This window comes from Mobula birostris, chromosome 8 (assembly GCF_030028105.1).
Source record: "Mobula birostris isolate sMobBir1 chromosome 8, sMobBir1.hap1, whole genome shotgun sequence".
Lineage (NCBI taxonomy): Eukaryota > Metazoa > Chordata > Chondrichthyes > Myliobatiformes > Myliobatidae > Mobula > Mobula birostris.
This window is the reverse complement of record NC_092377.1, coordinates 143,303,046-143,320,145: the sequence shown is the minus strand read 5'-3', so window position 1 is coordinate 143,320,145 and position 17,100 is coordinate 143,303,046. Positions and strand designations below refer to the sequence as shown.

General features: G+C 42.9%; 1 protein-coding gene across 1 annotated transcript in view; it reads right to left on the bottom strand.

Moving 5' to 3' along the window:
- LOC140202328 (scavenger receptor cysteine-rich type 1 protein M130-like) overlaps window positions 1-13,972 on the bottom strand; it is a 44,899-nt gene extending 30,927 nt beyond the window's left edge. Inside the window, exons 1-3 of the mRNA XM_072267236.1 lie at window positions 13,968-13,972; window positions 13,511-13,543; window positions 12,566-12,880 (exon numbers count right to left, since the gene is read on the bottom strand). Of these exons, the coding sequence (XP_072123337.1) occupies window positions 12,566-12,860 (295 nt within the window). The 5' untranslated portion in view covers window positions 12,861-12,880; window positions 13,511-13,543; window positions 13,968-13,972. The remainder of the gene's footprint in view (window positions 1-12,565; window positions 12,881-13,510; window positions 13,544-13,967) is intronic.
- Between the last annotated feature and the right edge of the window lie 3,128 nt (window positions 13,973-17,100).

Genomic DNA, 17,100 nt, shown 5'->3' with positions numbered 1-17,100 from the left:
CCCGTGCACACCTTTCCATCTGATCCAGATCGTGATGTACCGAAGGACAAATTTCTTAACACTGCACCATGCCAGCAATTTTGATGCCATCCACAAACTTCTATGTCGTTCCACCTGGATTGTTATACAAGTATTTAATATACTGTAATAATAAAATACTGTTCTCCGTTCTCAAAACTGAATGAACAACCCTCCATCACCACCCTCTCTGTCCTATCACCAATAAGTGTTTATATACAAATACTATTTCACTCTTTAACCTCTTGGTCCAACCTGCCATGCGGGTCCTCGTCAAAGACTTAAGTTATATCTATGGGGAAAATATTTTCTGCCTTGCACTCGTCAATCGGCTTGATTAGCTTTCCAAGAAGAAAAAAAAGCTCGAGCAAATTCATGGTACACAGTTTCCCCCTCGACAAAGCCAGTCTGGTCATTCCAAATGCAGAGCGTTATCGTCTCAGAATACTTTCTTGGAAACGTACATTTCACTGGAGACAGAATCATCAGCACTAATACCCTTGGCTTATTCCTGCATCCTTCGTAATAACCAGACATTATTCGCCAGCCTGCAATCTTCTGCTGCCTCACATACGACCGACAAATTTACACAAATATTTGTAGTTTCTTCACGTTACCCACAATGGGCAAGGATAGCATTCAAAAACTTACAAAACATGTTTTTTTAACAATGCGCTAGATCAGGGTGGTGGAAAATCATCTTCCTTGGCAGCGACGCGGGCTATTAATGCAGTAAAGCTGAAATGCTGTTGGATTCCAACCTTTAAGAAGAGAGCTCACCTGAAGGAGATATGAACATTGAAACATTGCAGATGTCCTTCACTCTCTGTCAGGGCAACTTTATCCCCATATCCATTTTCACCAAATTACTTGTTTTTAAAGTTCTTGACTGATTTCAGAAAATCTAACCATCTTTCCCTCACATTTCTGCACAAATCTATCAGGTCGCATGTCAGCCTTGTTCATTTTGTCAAAAACGAATTCAGTCTATCCAGTCTTTTCTCCATAAATAAAATCCTCTGTTTCAAGAAAACTCCCTGTTCATCTCTTCGGCGACTCCCCAAGCAAAATCATTTCCAATGTTTCTTATAAAATGGCTGCAGAGCTGCAGTTAGTGTTCCAAGTGAAGCTTAAATAGTGTTTTACAAAGTTTTATCATGATGACCCAACTCCTTTATGCTTTATTTTGACCTCTGATAGTAAAGATGCTATATGATCTCTGTTGGCGCATGGTCAAGTGGATAAGGCGTTCGCCTAGTGATCTGAAGGTCGCTAGTTCGAGCCTTGGCTGACGCAGCCTGTTGTGTCCTTGAGCAAGGCACTTAACCACACATTGTTCTGCAACAATACCGATACCAAGTTGTTTGGGTCCTATTGCTCTTCCCTTGGACAACATCGGAGATATGGAGAGGGGAGAATTGCAGGATGGGAATCTGCTGGTCTTCCATAAAACTTTGCCCAGGCCTGCGCCCTGGAAACCTTCCAAGGCACAAATCCATGGTATCACGAGACTAATGGATGCTTATAAAGTATATGATCTCCGATATCCTCTGTAGCCACATTTTTTTTTGATCAATGAAGCTATGAACCACAAGACCTTTCTATTTATCAAAACTCTTCAACATTCTTTCTTCCCTTCCTCCTTACTGTATCCCATGTCCTCGCTTGCTATAGTAAGCTGCATTCCCTCAAACTCATCGAGATAAATCTGCCAATATTCCACGCATTATTCGATTTGATCTATGTATGGCCGCAGCTTAAGATAATATCCTTGTGCCTATCCCTATGTTTCGTATCTTCTACTTCTTTAAAACCTGTGTGGACAACCATGTGCCATCGAGAACATACAGTACATACCCGAATCAAATGCTAGGAGGTTTGTAGGCAACTGATAGCTAGATTAATGGCATTTAAAAGACAAAAAAAGACCAGGTTTGATTTACAATGGGCTATCTCACTTATTGGCTCTTCACGTTACCTCAGTGCACTTGGAAAATACCAACAGTTATATCAGAATGCTGTTAATTGACCATGGTTCAGTGCTTAAAACAAACGTTCCAACTGTTCTGATCGAACGTTCCATACCTGGGCTTTTTGTACCATCCTCTGCAACTGGATCCTTGATTACCTCACCGGAAAATCACAGCCTGCGCTGATCGGAAAAAAACATCTCCACCGCGCTGATTATCAACACTGATGCACCTCAAGGAAGTGTGCTTCGCCCACTGCTTTACCCTCTCTAAACCCATGCCTGTGCGTTTAGGCACAGTTCAAACCCCATCTGTAAATTCGCTGACGACATAATTATTGTTGGCAAAATTTTAGATGGGAATGAAAAGGCGCACAGAACGAGATATAGAAGCATAGAGGCAAGGAAACATACAAAACCTACAGCACAAGACAGGCCCTTCAGCCCACAAAGTTGTGCTGAACATGTCCCTACCTTAGAAATTGCTAGGCTTACCTATAGCCCTCTATTTTTTTCTAAGCACCATGTACCTATCCAAAAGTCTCTTAAAAGACCATATCGTATCCGCCTACACCACCGTTGCTGGTAGCTCATTCCACGCACTCAGCACTCTCTGAGTAAAAAAAAACAACTTACCCATGACATCTCCTCTGTACCTACTCCCAGCACCTTAAACCTGTGTCCTCTTGTGGCAACCATTTCAGCCCTGGGAAAAAGCCTCTGACTATCCACACGATCAATACTTCTCATCATCTCATACACCTCTATCAGGTAACCTCTCATCCTCTGTCACTCCAAGGAGTAAAGGCCGAGTTCACTGAACCTATTTCTCATAAGGCATGCTCCCCAATCCAAGCAACATCCTTGTAAATCTCCTCTGCACCCTTTCTATGGCTTCCACATCATTCCTGTAGTAAGGCGACCAGAACTGAGCACAGTACTCCAAGTAGGGTCTAACCAGATGCCTTTATAGCTGCAATATTACCTCTCGGCTCCTAAATTCAGTTCCACGACTGATGGCGGCCAATGCAGCGTACGCCTTCTTAACTTGCACCCCAAGATCCCTCTGATCCTCCACACTGCCAAGAGTTTTACCATTAATACTGCCATCATATTTGACCTACCAAAATGAACCACTTCACACTTATCTGCCACTTCTCAGCCCAGTTTTGTATCCTATTAATGTCCCGCTGTAACCTCTGACAGCCCAACGCATTATCCACAACAGCTCCAACCTTTGTGTCATCAGCAAACTTACTAACCCATCCCTCCACTCCTCATTCAGGTCATTTACGAAAATGACGAAGAGTAAGGGTCCCAGAACAGATCCCTGATGCACTCCACTGGTGACCGACCTTCATGCAGAATATAACCTGTCTACAACCACCCTTTGCCTTCTGTGGACAAGCCAGTTCTGGATCCACAAGGCAATGACCCCTGGATCCCATGCCTCCTTACTTCCTCAATAAGCCTCGCATGGGGTACTTTATGTCGAGGAGAGATGATGTGAACTTCACGTATTCCTGACACTTGGTCTGTATGAACGCATTACATCACCTATGAGCTCATACTTGATTAATATTAATTAGTCATACACACCCGGGATCAATAAAGTATGACTATGATTTTTATCAAATGCCTTGCTGAAATCCATATACATGTACATATATAAAGCATTTGTGTGGTATCGCAGCAACAACCTTCTCTGAACCAAAGAACCGATTGTGAACTGGAGAAAGGTTCAGAAGAGGGCACATGCACTAGTCCACATATGGGGATCAGAAGTGGAATGAGTTAGCAATTTCAAATTCCTGGGTGACAACATTTCCTAAACTATATCTTGGCTCAAATATATTGATGAAGTTACAAATAAGGCACGACAGCGAATGTATTTTATTCGAGTTTGAAAAGATTTCATATGACACCAAAGACAATCGCAATTTTTTTACATTTGTACTGTGGAGAGCATTATAACTGGCAGCATCGCATTCTGGTATGGGGTGTGTGGGGATGGCAGCGGGAGGGCTACCGCGCAGGATTTAAAGAAGCTACAGAACATTGTGGACTGAGTCTGCTTCATCTTGAGCACCAGCCTACATAGCATTTTCTCTATATCTTGCAAGCAGATGGATTTCTCTGATGCTTTTTTACCATTTGCCCTCATTTGCAGAGCAGGACGTGCAAAGCCTAAATATTAATCAAGTATGAGCTCATACGTGATGTAATGCGTTCATACTGACCAAGTGTCAGGAATACAAGTGAAGTTCACATCATCTCTCCTCGACATTCTGAGATTGTACATCACATCATCTGTCACTTAGCAGTCAAACGTGAACAGAACTTGAACTAGACGGAATGCACAAATGCTACAGTGACAATACATATGCAATCTTTAATTGTCAGGGAGCAAGTGTCTCTTCTGATTTTCCCCAATATGATATTATTGTTGATGAGTCAAAATTCGAGAATGTCAGGGAATGCTAACATGGATCAGCTCCCATAATGCTCATTCAGAACAAAGTAACTCATCTGAGTCCATTTCCAACATCTTAACCATCCTTTCTACCACGATGGGCACTCATTTCCTCCATTACCGGCACACAACCGTATTCAGACTCGACCAAGTGCATTGCACTTAATTTCCATGTTATTGAAGGTAACATTCCAAATGAAAGTACCACAAGGGATTTGGTTCACGGGACACGTAGATCTGCCATTGAGTCTCATAGTACCCTAACACTCACGCAGCGTCATGTTAGTATTCAGTGTCCTGTCAACATAAAATAAACGCAAATGCAAAAAATCTGATCTTAAATGAAAAACTCTGGAAATATATCTCAGGTCAGGCAGCATTTGTATAGAGGGAGTAGGAGTTATTATGTTGTTTATTTATAACTTTATTTTGCAGCAGGATCTACATGGACATACGGAAGGAAAATACTTTGCAAAGATGGTGATACAAAGAAGGTGTTAACTCTGCTTTCTGCTGCACAGTTGTTATACGAGATTGTAGTAATTGCAACATCTCCTGACGTTATTTCACATTTCCAGCACCTGGCTTTTGGGAAATTGTTACTCTATATTCACAGATGCTATCTGCTGGGTGCACTATAATTGTGGAGAAACGAGGATTAAATCTTCATTGAGGTGTGTAAATTTTGAGGGGAATACACAAAACTTTCCCCCAAGGGCAGACAACGCCATGACTCTGTCCATGCAGTGCTGAAAAATGGAACAACTAAAAACATAATATGGAGGAACTCAGCGAAATGCGCATTATTGCTGGTATAACATTTCTCTGTTATTTATTTCCAGATCAGTGTCAGCCCTGACAGTATTTTATCTTGCTCCATAGATGCTACTTGACTGCTGAGCCCTTTCAAATGCTGTATCGTGTCCAGTACTGTGTACTAAATGTACGTATTTAAATAATATCGGTGTAAATTTTCAGTAACACAAATTGCGATCACAACATGATGGGAATAATTTCGACACAGCCCAGATTTAGTTTCACATCACTGGCGGCGGGTTGTTAGCCCACATTATTTTGCAGACGGGACATCATAGAGTCATCAATCCGGCGGGATGGAAGAGAATAAATTCTGATTTTTACCTGAGCAGATAACCCCAGCATCACTGGAGTGAGACGGCGCATAATGATCCCAAGAGTAAGATGTACATTGCCGCAGAGTTGTTTCGTTTCCGTTGCACTGAATATTTTGGACCACAACGGGTCCAGAACCTGCTCCAATGTGAGCCCACCCCGGGGCATCCACCACTTTGCTGCAACCCAGCTCCAGGCACAACACAGTCGCGTCTTGTAGGTCACAATTACAACTTTAAACCTATATCCATTTTAACCTAATTGCTTGTTTTTATGTTCTTGATTGATTTCTGAAAATCTAACCATCTTTTCCTCACATTTCTACACGAATCTATCAGGTTACATGTCGGCCTTGTTCTTTTGTAGAAAATGAATTCAGTCTTCCCAGTCTTTTCTCCATAAATAAAATCCTCTTTCAAGAAAAATCCTTGTTCATCTCTTCTACAATTCATCAAGTAAAATCATTCCCAAAGTTTCTTATAAAATGGCTGCTGAGCTGCAGTTAGTTTTCCAAGTGAAACTTAAATAGTGTTTTACAAGGTTTTATTACGATGACTCAACTCTTTTATGCTTTATTTTGACCTCTGAGAGAAAAGATGTTATAAGATCTCCGATGCCCTCCGTCCTCTGTTGCCACTTTATTCGATCTATGAAGCTATGAACCGCAGGATCTATTTATCAAACTTCTTCAACATTCCGTCTTCCGCTCCTCCTTACTGTATCTTAAGTCCTCGTTTGCTAGCTAAGCCGCATTCCCTCATATTTATCGAGATAAATGTACCAATATTCCAAGCATTGTTCAATTTGATCTCTATGCGGCCGCAGCTCTAGATAATATTGTTCTGCCTACCCGATGTTTCATATCTTCTACTTCTTGTGGACAACTATGGGCCAATGAGAACATACTGTACATACCCGAATCAAAAGCCAGAAGGTTTGTAGACAACTGATAGCTAGATTAGTAGCATTTAAAAGAAAAAAATACCAGGTTGGATTTACGGATGGCTATCACACTTATTGGCTCTTCATGCTACCTTGGAGCACTTGGAAACTACCATAATTTATTGATGCTGTTTATTGACCAGAGTTCAGTGCTTAAAACAAACATTCCAACCATTCTGATCGAATGTTCCAGACCTGGGTCTTTTGTACCATCCTGTGCAACTGGATCCTTAATTTCCCAAGCGGAAAAGCAATGTCTGCGATGATCGGAAAAAGCATCTCCACCTCGCTGATTACCAACACTGGAACACCTCAAGGATGTGTGCTTCGCCTACTGCTTCACGCTCTCTACACCTATGACTGTGTGTTTAGGCACAGTTTAAATCCCATCTGCAAATTCGCTGGTGACACAATAATTGTTGGCAGAATTTTAGATAGTAATGAGAGTCGTACGGAACGGGATATATAAAGGCATTGTGTGGTATTGCAGCAACAACCTTCACTGAACCAAATAATTGATTGTGAACTTCAGAAAGGTTAAGAAGAAGGTACAGATACCTGTCCACATAGGGGAATCAGAAGTGGAATGAGTTAGCACTTTCAAATTCCTGGGTGACAACATTTCCTGGACAATATCTTGGGTCCAATATATTGATGAAGTTACAAATAAGGCAAGATGGCGAATGTATTTTATTGGAGTTTGAAGAGGTTTGGTATGACAGCAAAAACACTTGCAATGTTTTACAGTTGTACCGTGCAGAGCATTATAACTGGCAGCATCGCATTCTGGTATGGGGTGTGTGGGGATGGGAGTGGGAGGGCTACCGTGCAAGATTTAAAGAAGCTGCAGAAAGTTTTGGACTGAGTCAGCTTCATTGTGGGCACCAGCCTATGTAGCATTTTCTGTATATCTTGCAAGCAGATGAATTTCTCTGATGCTTTTTAACATTTGCCCTCATTTCCAGATCAGGTAGCGCAAAGCCTAAATATTAATCAAATAATAGCTTATACGTGATGTACTGCGTTCATACAGACCAAGCGTCAGGAATACAAGTGAAGCTCACAACAACTCTCCTCGACATTCTGAGATTGTACATCACATCATCTGTAACTTATCAGTCAAACATTAACAGAACCTAAACGAGGTGGGACGCACTAAGGCTACAGCGACAACACTTATGCAATCTTTAAATATCAGGCTGCAAATGTCTCTTTTGATTGTCCCCAATATCATGTTATTATTGATGAGTCAAAATTCAGGAATGTCTGGCAATGCTAACATGGATCGACTCCCATAATGCTCAAGATACTTGAGATCATTCAGAACAAAGTAACTCATCTGAGTCCATTTTCAACGTCTTAACCCTCCTTTCTACCACGATGGGCACTCATTTTCTCCATTACTGGCACACAACGGTATTCAGTCTCAACCAAGTGCATTGCACTTAATTTCCATGTTACTGAAGGTAACATCACAAATAAAAGTACCAGGAGGGAACTGGCTCACGGGACGCGCAGATCTGCCATTGAGTCTCATACTACCCTGCCACTCACGCAATGTCATGTTAGTATTCAATGTCATGACCGGTGTCGTGTCAACATAAAATAAACGCAAATGTAATAAATCTGATCTTAAACCAAAAACTCTGGAATAAGGTGGCTGACCTTGTCGTGCAGCTACAGATTGGCAGGTATGATATTGCGGCCATCACTGAGACGTGGCTAAAGGATGCAGGTCTCTGGGAGCTGAACGTCCAAGGATACACGGTGTATCGGAAGGATAGGAGGGTAGGCAGAGGGAGAGGCGTGGCTTTATTGGTAAGAAATGATATTAAGTCATTAGAAAGAGGTGATATATGATGGAAAGGTGCAGAATCTTTATGGGTTGAGCTAAGAAATCACAGGGGTAAAAGGACCCTGATGGCAGTTATTTATAGGCCTTAAACAGCTGTAGTGATGTGGACTACAAATTACAACAGGAAATAGAAAAGGCTTGTCAGAAGGGCAGTGTTATGATAATTGTGGGGGATTTTAACATGCGAGTGGACTGGGAAAATCAGGTCGGCACTGGTTCTCCAGAGAGAGAATTTGTACAATGTCTGTGAGATGGCTTTTTAGAACAGCTTGTTGTTGAGCCCACTAGGGGATCAGCTGTACTGGATTGGGTATTGTGTAATGAACCAGAGGTGATTACAGAGATTGAGGTGAAGGAACCCTTAGGAGGCAGTGATCATAACATCACTGAGTTCACTGTGAAATTTGAAAAAGAGAAGCCGAAATCTGATGTGTTGGTATTTCAGTGGAGTAAAGGAAATTGCCGTGGCATGAGAGAGGAACTGGCGAAAGTTGACTAGAAAGGGACATTGGCGGGAAAGACGGCAGAGCAGCAGTGGCTGGAGTTTTTGTGAGAAGTGAGGAAGGTGCAAGACAGGTACATTTCAAAAAAGAAGAAATTTTCGAATGGAAAAAGGATGAAACCGTGGTTGACAAGAGAAGTCAAAACCATAGTTAAAGCACAGGAGAGGGCATACAAGGAAGCAAAAATTAGTGGGAAGACAGAGGATTGGGAAGTTTTTAAAACCTTACAAAAGGAAACTAAGAGGGAAAAGATTAACTATGAAAGGAAGCTAGCAAAGAATATCAAAGAGGATATTAAAAGCTTTTTCAAGTATATAAAGAGTAAAAGACAGGTGAGAGTGGGTATAGGACCAATAGAAAATGATGCTGGAGAAATTGTAATTGGAGATAAGGAGATGGCGGAGGAACTGAACGAGTATTTTCCATCAGTCTTCACTGAGGAAGACAACAGCGGTATACCGGACACTCAAGGGTGGCAGGGAAGAGAAGTGTGTACAGTCACAATTACGACAGAGAAAGTACTCAGGAAGCTGAATAGTCTAAAGGTAGATAAATCTCTCGGACCAGATGGAATGCACCCTCGTGTTCTGAAGGAAGTAGCTGTGGAGATTGCGGAGGCATTAGCGATGATCCTTCAAAAGTCGATAGATTCTGGCATCGGTCCTGAGGACTGGAAGATTGCAAATGTCACTCCGCTATTTAAGAAGGGGGCAAGGAAGCAAAAAGGAAATTATAGACCTGTTAACTTGACATCGGTGGTTGGGAAGTTGCTGGCTTCGATTGTCAAGGATGAGGTTACAGAATACCTAGAGGCGTCTGACAAGATAGGCAGAACTCAGCATGGATTCCTCAAAGTAAAATCCTGCCTGACAAACCTATTACAATTTTTTTGAGGAAATTACCAGTAGGCTAGACAAGGGAGATGCAGTGGATGTTGAATATTTGGATTTTCAGAAGGCCTTTGACAAGGTGCCACACATGAAGCTACTTAACAAGATCAGAGCCCATGGAATTACGAGAAAGTGACAAATCTGGATAGAATGTTGGCTGATTGGCAGGAAACAGAGAGTGGGAATAAAGGGATCCTATTCTGGTTGGCTGCCGGTTACCAGTGGTGTTCCACAGGGGTCCGTGTTGGGGCCGCTTCTTTTTATGTTGTACATCTACGATTTGGATTATGGAATAGATGGCACTGTGATTAAGGTTGCTGACGATACGAAGATAGGTGGAGGGGCCGGCAGTGCTGAGGAAACGGAGAGTTGGCAGAGAGACTTGGATAGATTGGAAGAATGGGCAAAGAAGTGGCAAATCAAATACAATGTTGGAAAGTGTTTGGTTATGCACTTTGTAAGAAGAAATAAACGGGCAGACTATTATTTAAATGGAGAAAGAATTCAAAGTTCTGAGATGCAACGGCACTTGGGAGTCCTCGTACAGGATACCCTTAAAGTTAACCTCCAGGTTGAGTCGGTAGTGAAGAAGGCGAATGCAATGCTAACATAGAAACATAGAAAATAGGTGCAGGAGTAGGCCATTCGGCCCTTTGAGCCTGCACCGCCATTAAGTATGATCATGGCTGATCATCCAACTCAGAACGCTGCACCAGCCTTCCCTCTATACCCCCGATCCCTTTAGCCACAAGGGCCATATTTAACTCCCTTTTAAATATAGCCAATGAACTGGCCTCAACTGTTTCCTGTGGTAGAGAATTCCACAGATTCACCACTCTGTGTAAAGAAGTTTTTTCTAATCTCGGCCCTAAAAGGCTTCCCCTTTATCCTCAAACTGTGACCCCTCGTTCTGGACTTCCCCAGCATCGGGAACAATCTTCCTGCATCTAGCCTGTCCAATCCCTTTAGGATTTTATACGTTTCAATCAGATCCCCCCTCAATCTTCTAAATTCCAACGAGTATAAGCCTAGTTCATCCAGCCTTCCATCATATGAAAGTCCTGCCATCCCAGGAATCAATCTGGTGAACCTTCTTTGTACTCCCTCTATGGCAAGGATGTCTTTCCTCAGATTTGGGGACCAAAACTGCACACAATACTCCAGGTGTGGTCTCACCAAGGCCTTGTACAACTGCAGTAGTACCTCCCTGCTGCTGTACTCGAATCCTCTTGCTATAAATGCCAGCATACCATTCGCCTTTTTCACCGCCTGCTGTACCTGCATGCCCACTTTCAATGACTGGCGTATAACGACACCCAGGTCTCATTGCACCTCCCCTTGTCCTAATCGGCCACCATTCAGATAATGTTGGCATTCACTTCTAGAGGAATAGAGTATAGAAGCAGGGATGTGATGTTGAGGCAACATCAGGCACTGGTGAGGCCTCACTTGGAGTACTGTGGGCAGTTTTGGTCTCCTCATTTAAAAAAGGATGTGCTGACGTTGGAGAGGGTACAGAGAAGATTCACTAAATGATTCCGGGAATGAGAGGGTTAACATATGAGGAACGTTTGTCCGCTCTTGGACTGTATTCCTTCGAGTTTAGAAGAATGAGGGAAGACCTCATAGAAACATTTTGAATGTTGAAAGGCATGGACAGAGTGGATGTGGCAAAGTTGTTTCCCATGATGGGGGAGTCTAGCACGAGAGGGGCATGACTTAAGGATTGAAGGGCGCCCATTCGGAACGGAAATGCGAAGAAATTTTTTCAGTCAGAGGGTGGTGAATCTATGGAAGCTGTTGCCACGGGCAGCAGTGGAGGCCAAGTCATTGGGTGTACTTAAGGCAGAGATTGATAGGTATCTGAGTGGCCAGGGCATCAAAGGTTATGGTGAGAAGGTGGGGGAGTGGGACTAAATGGGAGAATGGATCAGCTCATGATAAAATGGCAGAACAGACTCGATGGGCCGAATGGCCGACTTCTGCTCCTTTGTTTTGTCTTATATATCAGGTCAGGCAGCATTCGTATGGAGGGAGTAGGGGTTACTATGTTGTTTCTTTTAACCGAGACCTTATTTTGCAGCAGGAACTACATGGACACACGGAAGGAAAATATTTTGCAAAGACGGTGATACAATGTGTGTTAACTCTAATTTCGGCACCACAGTTATACGAGATTGCATTGATTGCAACATCATTGAGGTTATTTCACATTTCCAGCACCTGACTTTTGGGAAGTTGTTATTCTATATTCACAGATGCTATCTGTCTGGCTGCACTGTAATTGTGGAGAGACGAGGACTTCAATCTTTATTGAGATGTGTATATCATGAGGGGAATATAGAAAGCTTCCCCCCAAAGGCTGACAACTCCATGACTCTATCGATGCAAATGCTGGAAAATGGAACAACTAAAAACATACTATGGAGGAACGCAGCGAAATATGCATTATATTTGGTATAAATTTTCTCGCTGCTTCAGCTCTCGATCAGTGTCAGCCGTGACAGCATTTTATCTCGCTCCATAGATGCTACTTGACTGCTGAGCTCTTTCAAATGCTGTGTCGAGTCCAGTACTGCGTACTAAATGTACGTGTCTAATTAATATCGGTGCAAACGTTCGGTAACACAAATTGCGATCACAACATGACGGGAATAATTTCGACAAAACCCTATTTAGTTTCACGTCACTGGCAGCGCTTTATCAGCCCACATTATTTTACAGTCGGGACATCATAGAGTCATCAATCAGGCGGGACGGAAGGGACAAAATTCTGATTTTTACCTGAGCAGATGACACCAGCATCGTTGGAGTGAGGCCACGCATAATGATTCCAAGTGTAAGATTTACACTCCCGCAGGGTTGCCTCGTTTCCGTTGCACTGAACATCTTGGGTCACAACGAATCCGGAACCTGCTCCAAAGTGAGCCTTGCTAGGGGCATCCACCGCTTTGCCGCAACCCAGCTCCCGGCACACCACAGTCGCGTCATCCAGGTCCCATTTACGACCATACACAGTCCCCCAGAATCCCACGTAGTGAACCTCCAGTCTCCCGGCGCATCGACTGCCTCCGTTCATCAACCTCAACTTCACGCTTTCTGAAAAATATCAGTTAATGGGAGATCAATCTTTAACGTTAGTTTAAGATTGCAGCTACTCAATGCTCAGTAAACCGCTCCTTCTGCCCACCCATCCCAAGCATTTAAACTCCGTAGGTGCCATGTTATGATCAAACGAACTGTCAGGCTGTGGCAGACAACGCACGAACTGCTAAACGTGACAAAAACAGAGAGTAAACTCGTGATCATCCGGTGAACCGGGAGTCATCCGGTTGTTCCGGAGAGCAAAGCGTTTCCCAGCGGGAAAAAAAAAGGCTGGGCTGAGGGATCGTTTTCTCTTTTCGGAGAACAGCTGTTAGACTGCTCGGGTCATTGTCCCGCTGCACTCAGCCCTCATCAATTCAGTGATAGAACCGAAACTTGCTTGGACGGAAGGAGACATTCCTCTAACTGGGGCACAAAGGAGAAAGGGTTAAAATGAGCCTTAACGTGATTTCAGCCTCAAAACTCAAAAATAAACTGTGTGAACTCCTGTGAGCTTTTGGACAATGCCAGCGGAGTCATTTCTCTGCCGAATCACTGCACGGGATTTCAGCAGTTACCTCTCAGCTTGATTTTCAGTGACAATCAGATCCAGCCCTACGCGTAATGATAATTAAGAAACATTACCTGATCGGTCAGGCTGACAATCCCCCGGACGCCCTAAAGCAAGGGGAAAAAAAACATAATTAGATTTAGTGGTGGAGCTGTCGCGTTGGGACGTAGAAGCGGAGGTGTTCATGGGAGGCGGGTTATCAAACTTATAAATCCATCAGCCAGAAATGTCTTAATGATGTGAGGCGGTGTATACCGATCGGTTATAGAAGAGTGGTTTCACTTTCTCATATATTTGTTTTAATGACACCATTATCACAAGTCGACAGCTGTTACTTCACATCGTGTTTTTGCATTGGAAATTACTTTCGGTGTGCTGACATCTGGACACATCCTCACATTGTGAGGTTAGAGATCACATCTGTTTAGTTCTCCTCTACAACACCTGTGGATGGCCGACGACTGGTCCGCCTCTACGAGTGTAAGGCAAGTGAGACACAGAAAAGCAGTTTTTTAGGACCGCGGTAATTACCCGACCCGACTCGTGACATCTCAAGTTTGCCCAAATTAACTGGCTTTAGCGAAATAAAACAGCCATAGAGCACTACAGCACAGAAACAGACCATTCAGCCCATTATTCCGTGCGTACCTAATATTTTCCCAGTCCCATCTACCAGCACCCAAAGCATAGCCCTTCGTAGCCCTCTGACGTATGTACCTATTCAAAAGTCTTTAAGTGTTGCAATTGACACCACATCCACCAATAGAATTCACGATTCTTTACGCTCGCGCCAACCTCTGAGTGTAGAAGTCTCCCTCTGATTCCCAGTAAATATTTCATCTTTTACCCGAACCCATCACCAAAGTTGAGGGAAAAGTCTTGCATATATTCACTCTATCTGTACGTGACATAATTGTGTATGTCCCTGTAAGCTGTTCCCCAAATACGACCCAGGGAATAAACTGCAAATCTGTTCAACCTTCCTCTGTAACTCAAATCTGCCAGTCCTGGCAACATCCTTAGCAGTGGTGCGATAAAGTTTGTGAACCCTGTAGAAAATGTGATCAGACCTTTGCATGTGCTAAAACTAGATAAAGAGAACCCAATTAAATAAGTAACACAAAAACACGATACTGGTTCATTTCTTTATAAAGAAAAAAATCTAATATTATATGTATTTGTTGGAAAAAAAAGTATGTGAACCTTTGTTTTCAGTAACTGGTATGACCACGTTGTACAGCAATAACTGGGATGTTGGTGAGCTTCCTCATATGAACTGCTTGCTTCATGTGCTTCCACAATATTTCTATAGGATTAAGTGCGGGACTTTGACTCGTCCATTCCAAACTCGAAATGACATCTTTTTGAACCATTTTGGTGTTGATTTACTCTTGTCTTTCGGCTTGTTGCCTTGTTGCATTATTTAACTTCTCTCAAGCTTCAGGTTTCGGACTGTCACCCTGACATTCTCCTGTAAAATGTCTTGATACAATTTCTAATTCATATTCCCTCCATGATTGCAAACTGCCCAGGCCCTGAGGCAGCAGATCAGCCCCAAACCATGACGTTCCTTCTATCATGCTTCACAGTGTAGATGAGGTTTTGGTGTTGGTCTGCAGTGCCCCTTTTCCTCCAGACATAGCAATGGGCATTTCTGCCAAAAAAGTTTAACTTTTTTCTCATCTGTGCACAGAACGCTGTCCCAGGAGTATTGGATAACATCGAGGTGGTCTTTTGCAAAGTTGAGAATTGCAGCAAAGTTTTTTCTTTCGGAAAGCAGCGGTTTCCTCCGTGGTGGATATATGCACAGAAATTGTTGCAGGTATTTTGCTGTTACCTTCAGGTTGTTTTTCACCTCCATCAGTATTACACGTTGTGCTGTTGGTGTGACCTTTGCAGGGTAACACTTCTAGGAAGACTATCAACAGTATTGAGTTTCATCCAATGGTAAACAGATCCTCTTACTGTGGACTGTGGACAGTCCTGAGGAGCAATCGGATTGGGTTAAGATGATGGGCGGTGGAAGAGTTTAAAAGAAGTAGAAGTAAAAGTCGGCACATTTTGCTCTGTACAGTTCCAGAGAAGACAATGATTGCACTTAGCAAGGAACAACAAATATAAGTTAAGTTTAAGTCGCGCTTCTGTGACTGGGCCAGTGTTGGAGTGAAGAGTTGAGGCTTGGCTCATTGAGGCTTCCACGAGGAAATATTGTGTTTTAATGTATTATTTCTCTTATTGCATATCTGGAGCAGTGCGGTACCGGATTTGATACTGAAATATTCCCCTTGCCGGATGTGGAAATGCGGAGAGACCTCCTGTGTCCATGACGACCACAAAAGTGAAAATTTGAAAATACAGATTGTACGTTTCTGCCTGAGTAAAAGGCAAGATTAACAGGTTCAATATACTTTAGTTTTTGAGAGGTATTGAGCCCCTGGTTAAGGAAAACAAGGAGCATTTGTTCCAGTCTGCCTATACAGCAGGTATAGGCAGACTGCAACAAATGAGGTACTTGAGCAGTACAAGGAATGCAGGACAAGGAAATCAGGAACGGTGAAACAAGACTTGAGTTTTATTCTGTTGCAGAAAAGGTGAGGGAGAATCTTAAGAGCTTCTAAAGATACGTTAAGAGCAAATGGATAGCAATGGACAAAATTTGTCCTCGGTAAATCATTGTACTAATCTATGCGAGGAGCAATTAGAGATTGGCAGTGATCTTAAATGATTTTTTTTGCATCTGTATTTACTCGGGGCAGTTAAAGATTTTATAGATTTGAACCAATGCAGCAGCGAGTTCTTGGACCCCATACAATGTACAGAGCAGGCAGCGTTTGTTCTCTTGGGGCAAATTAGATTGGATAAATCCCCGGGTCCGGATTCTCTCGAAACCTGAACAAGGCTAATGCAGAGACTGCAGGGGCCTTGGTAGAGCTGTTCAAAAGATTTTTATCCACGCATGAGATACCGCAGGATATGAGGATAGGTGTTGTTGTTCTGTTGTTCAATAGAAGCTGTAGGGACACGCCAGAAAATCGTAGACTTGTGAGGCTGACATCAGAAGTGGAAGGCTATTGCAAAATATACTAGGAGACCGCGTACATAGGCATTTGGCTAGAAAGCGATCGATTAGGGATAGTCAACATGAGCTTGCCCGTGGAACGTCGTATCTAACCAATCTTACACAACTTTTCGATTATGTTCCGTGGAAAGGCGATGAAGGCAAAGCAGTGGATGTTGTCCACACTGAGGTTGCAAGATCTTTCACAAGGTCCCGCATGAAAACTTGGTCAAGATCGTTCAGTCGCTTGGCATTCAAGAAGTAGTAGTAAATTGGATTAGACATTGGTTTTACAGAAGGATCCAGAGTAAGGATGTATATGATTGCCTCTCACACTGGAGACCTATGACTTCTGGCATGCCGTAGCGATTGGTTAGGTGAGCGATAGCGCACAAAGTAGTGCTGCAGACAAGAGGACTCTAGTAATAAAGATCCATCGTTCCGTGTGTAAGGGGGTTTCAAGTGGCGTCACAGGTAGATAGGGTCGTAAAGAAAATCTTCACATAACAATATATTGAGTACAGGACTTGGGCTGTTATCTTGAAATTCTATAAAACATTAGTGAGGCTCAAATTGGAAAATTGTGTGCAGTTTTGGACCATAAGA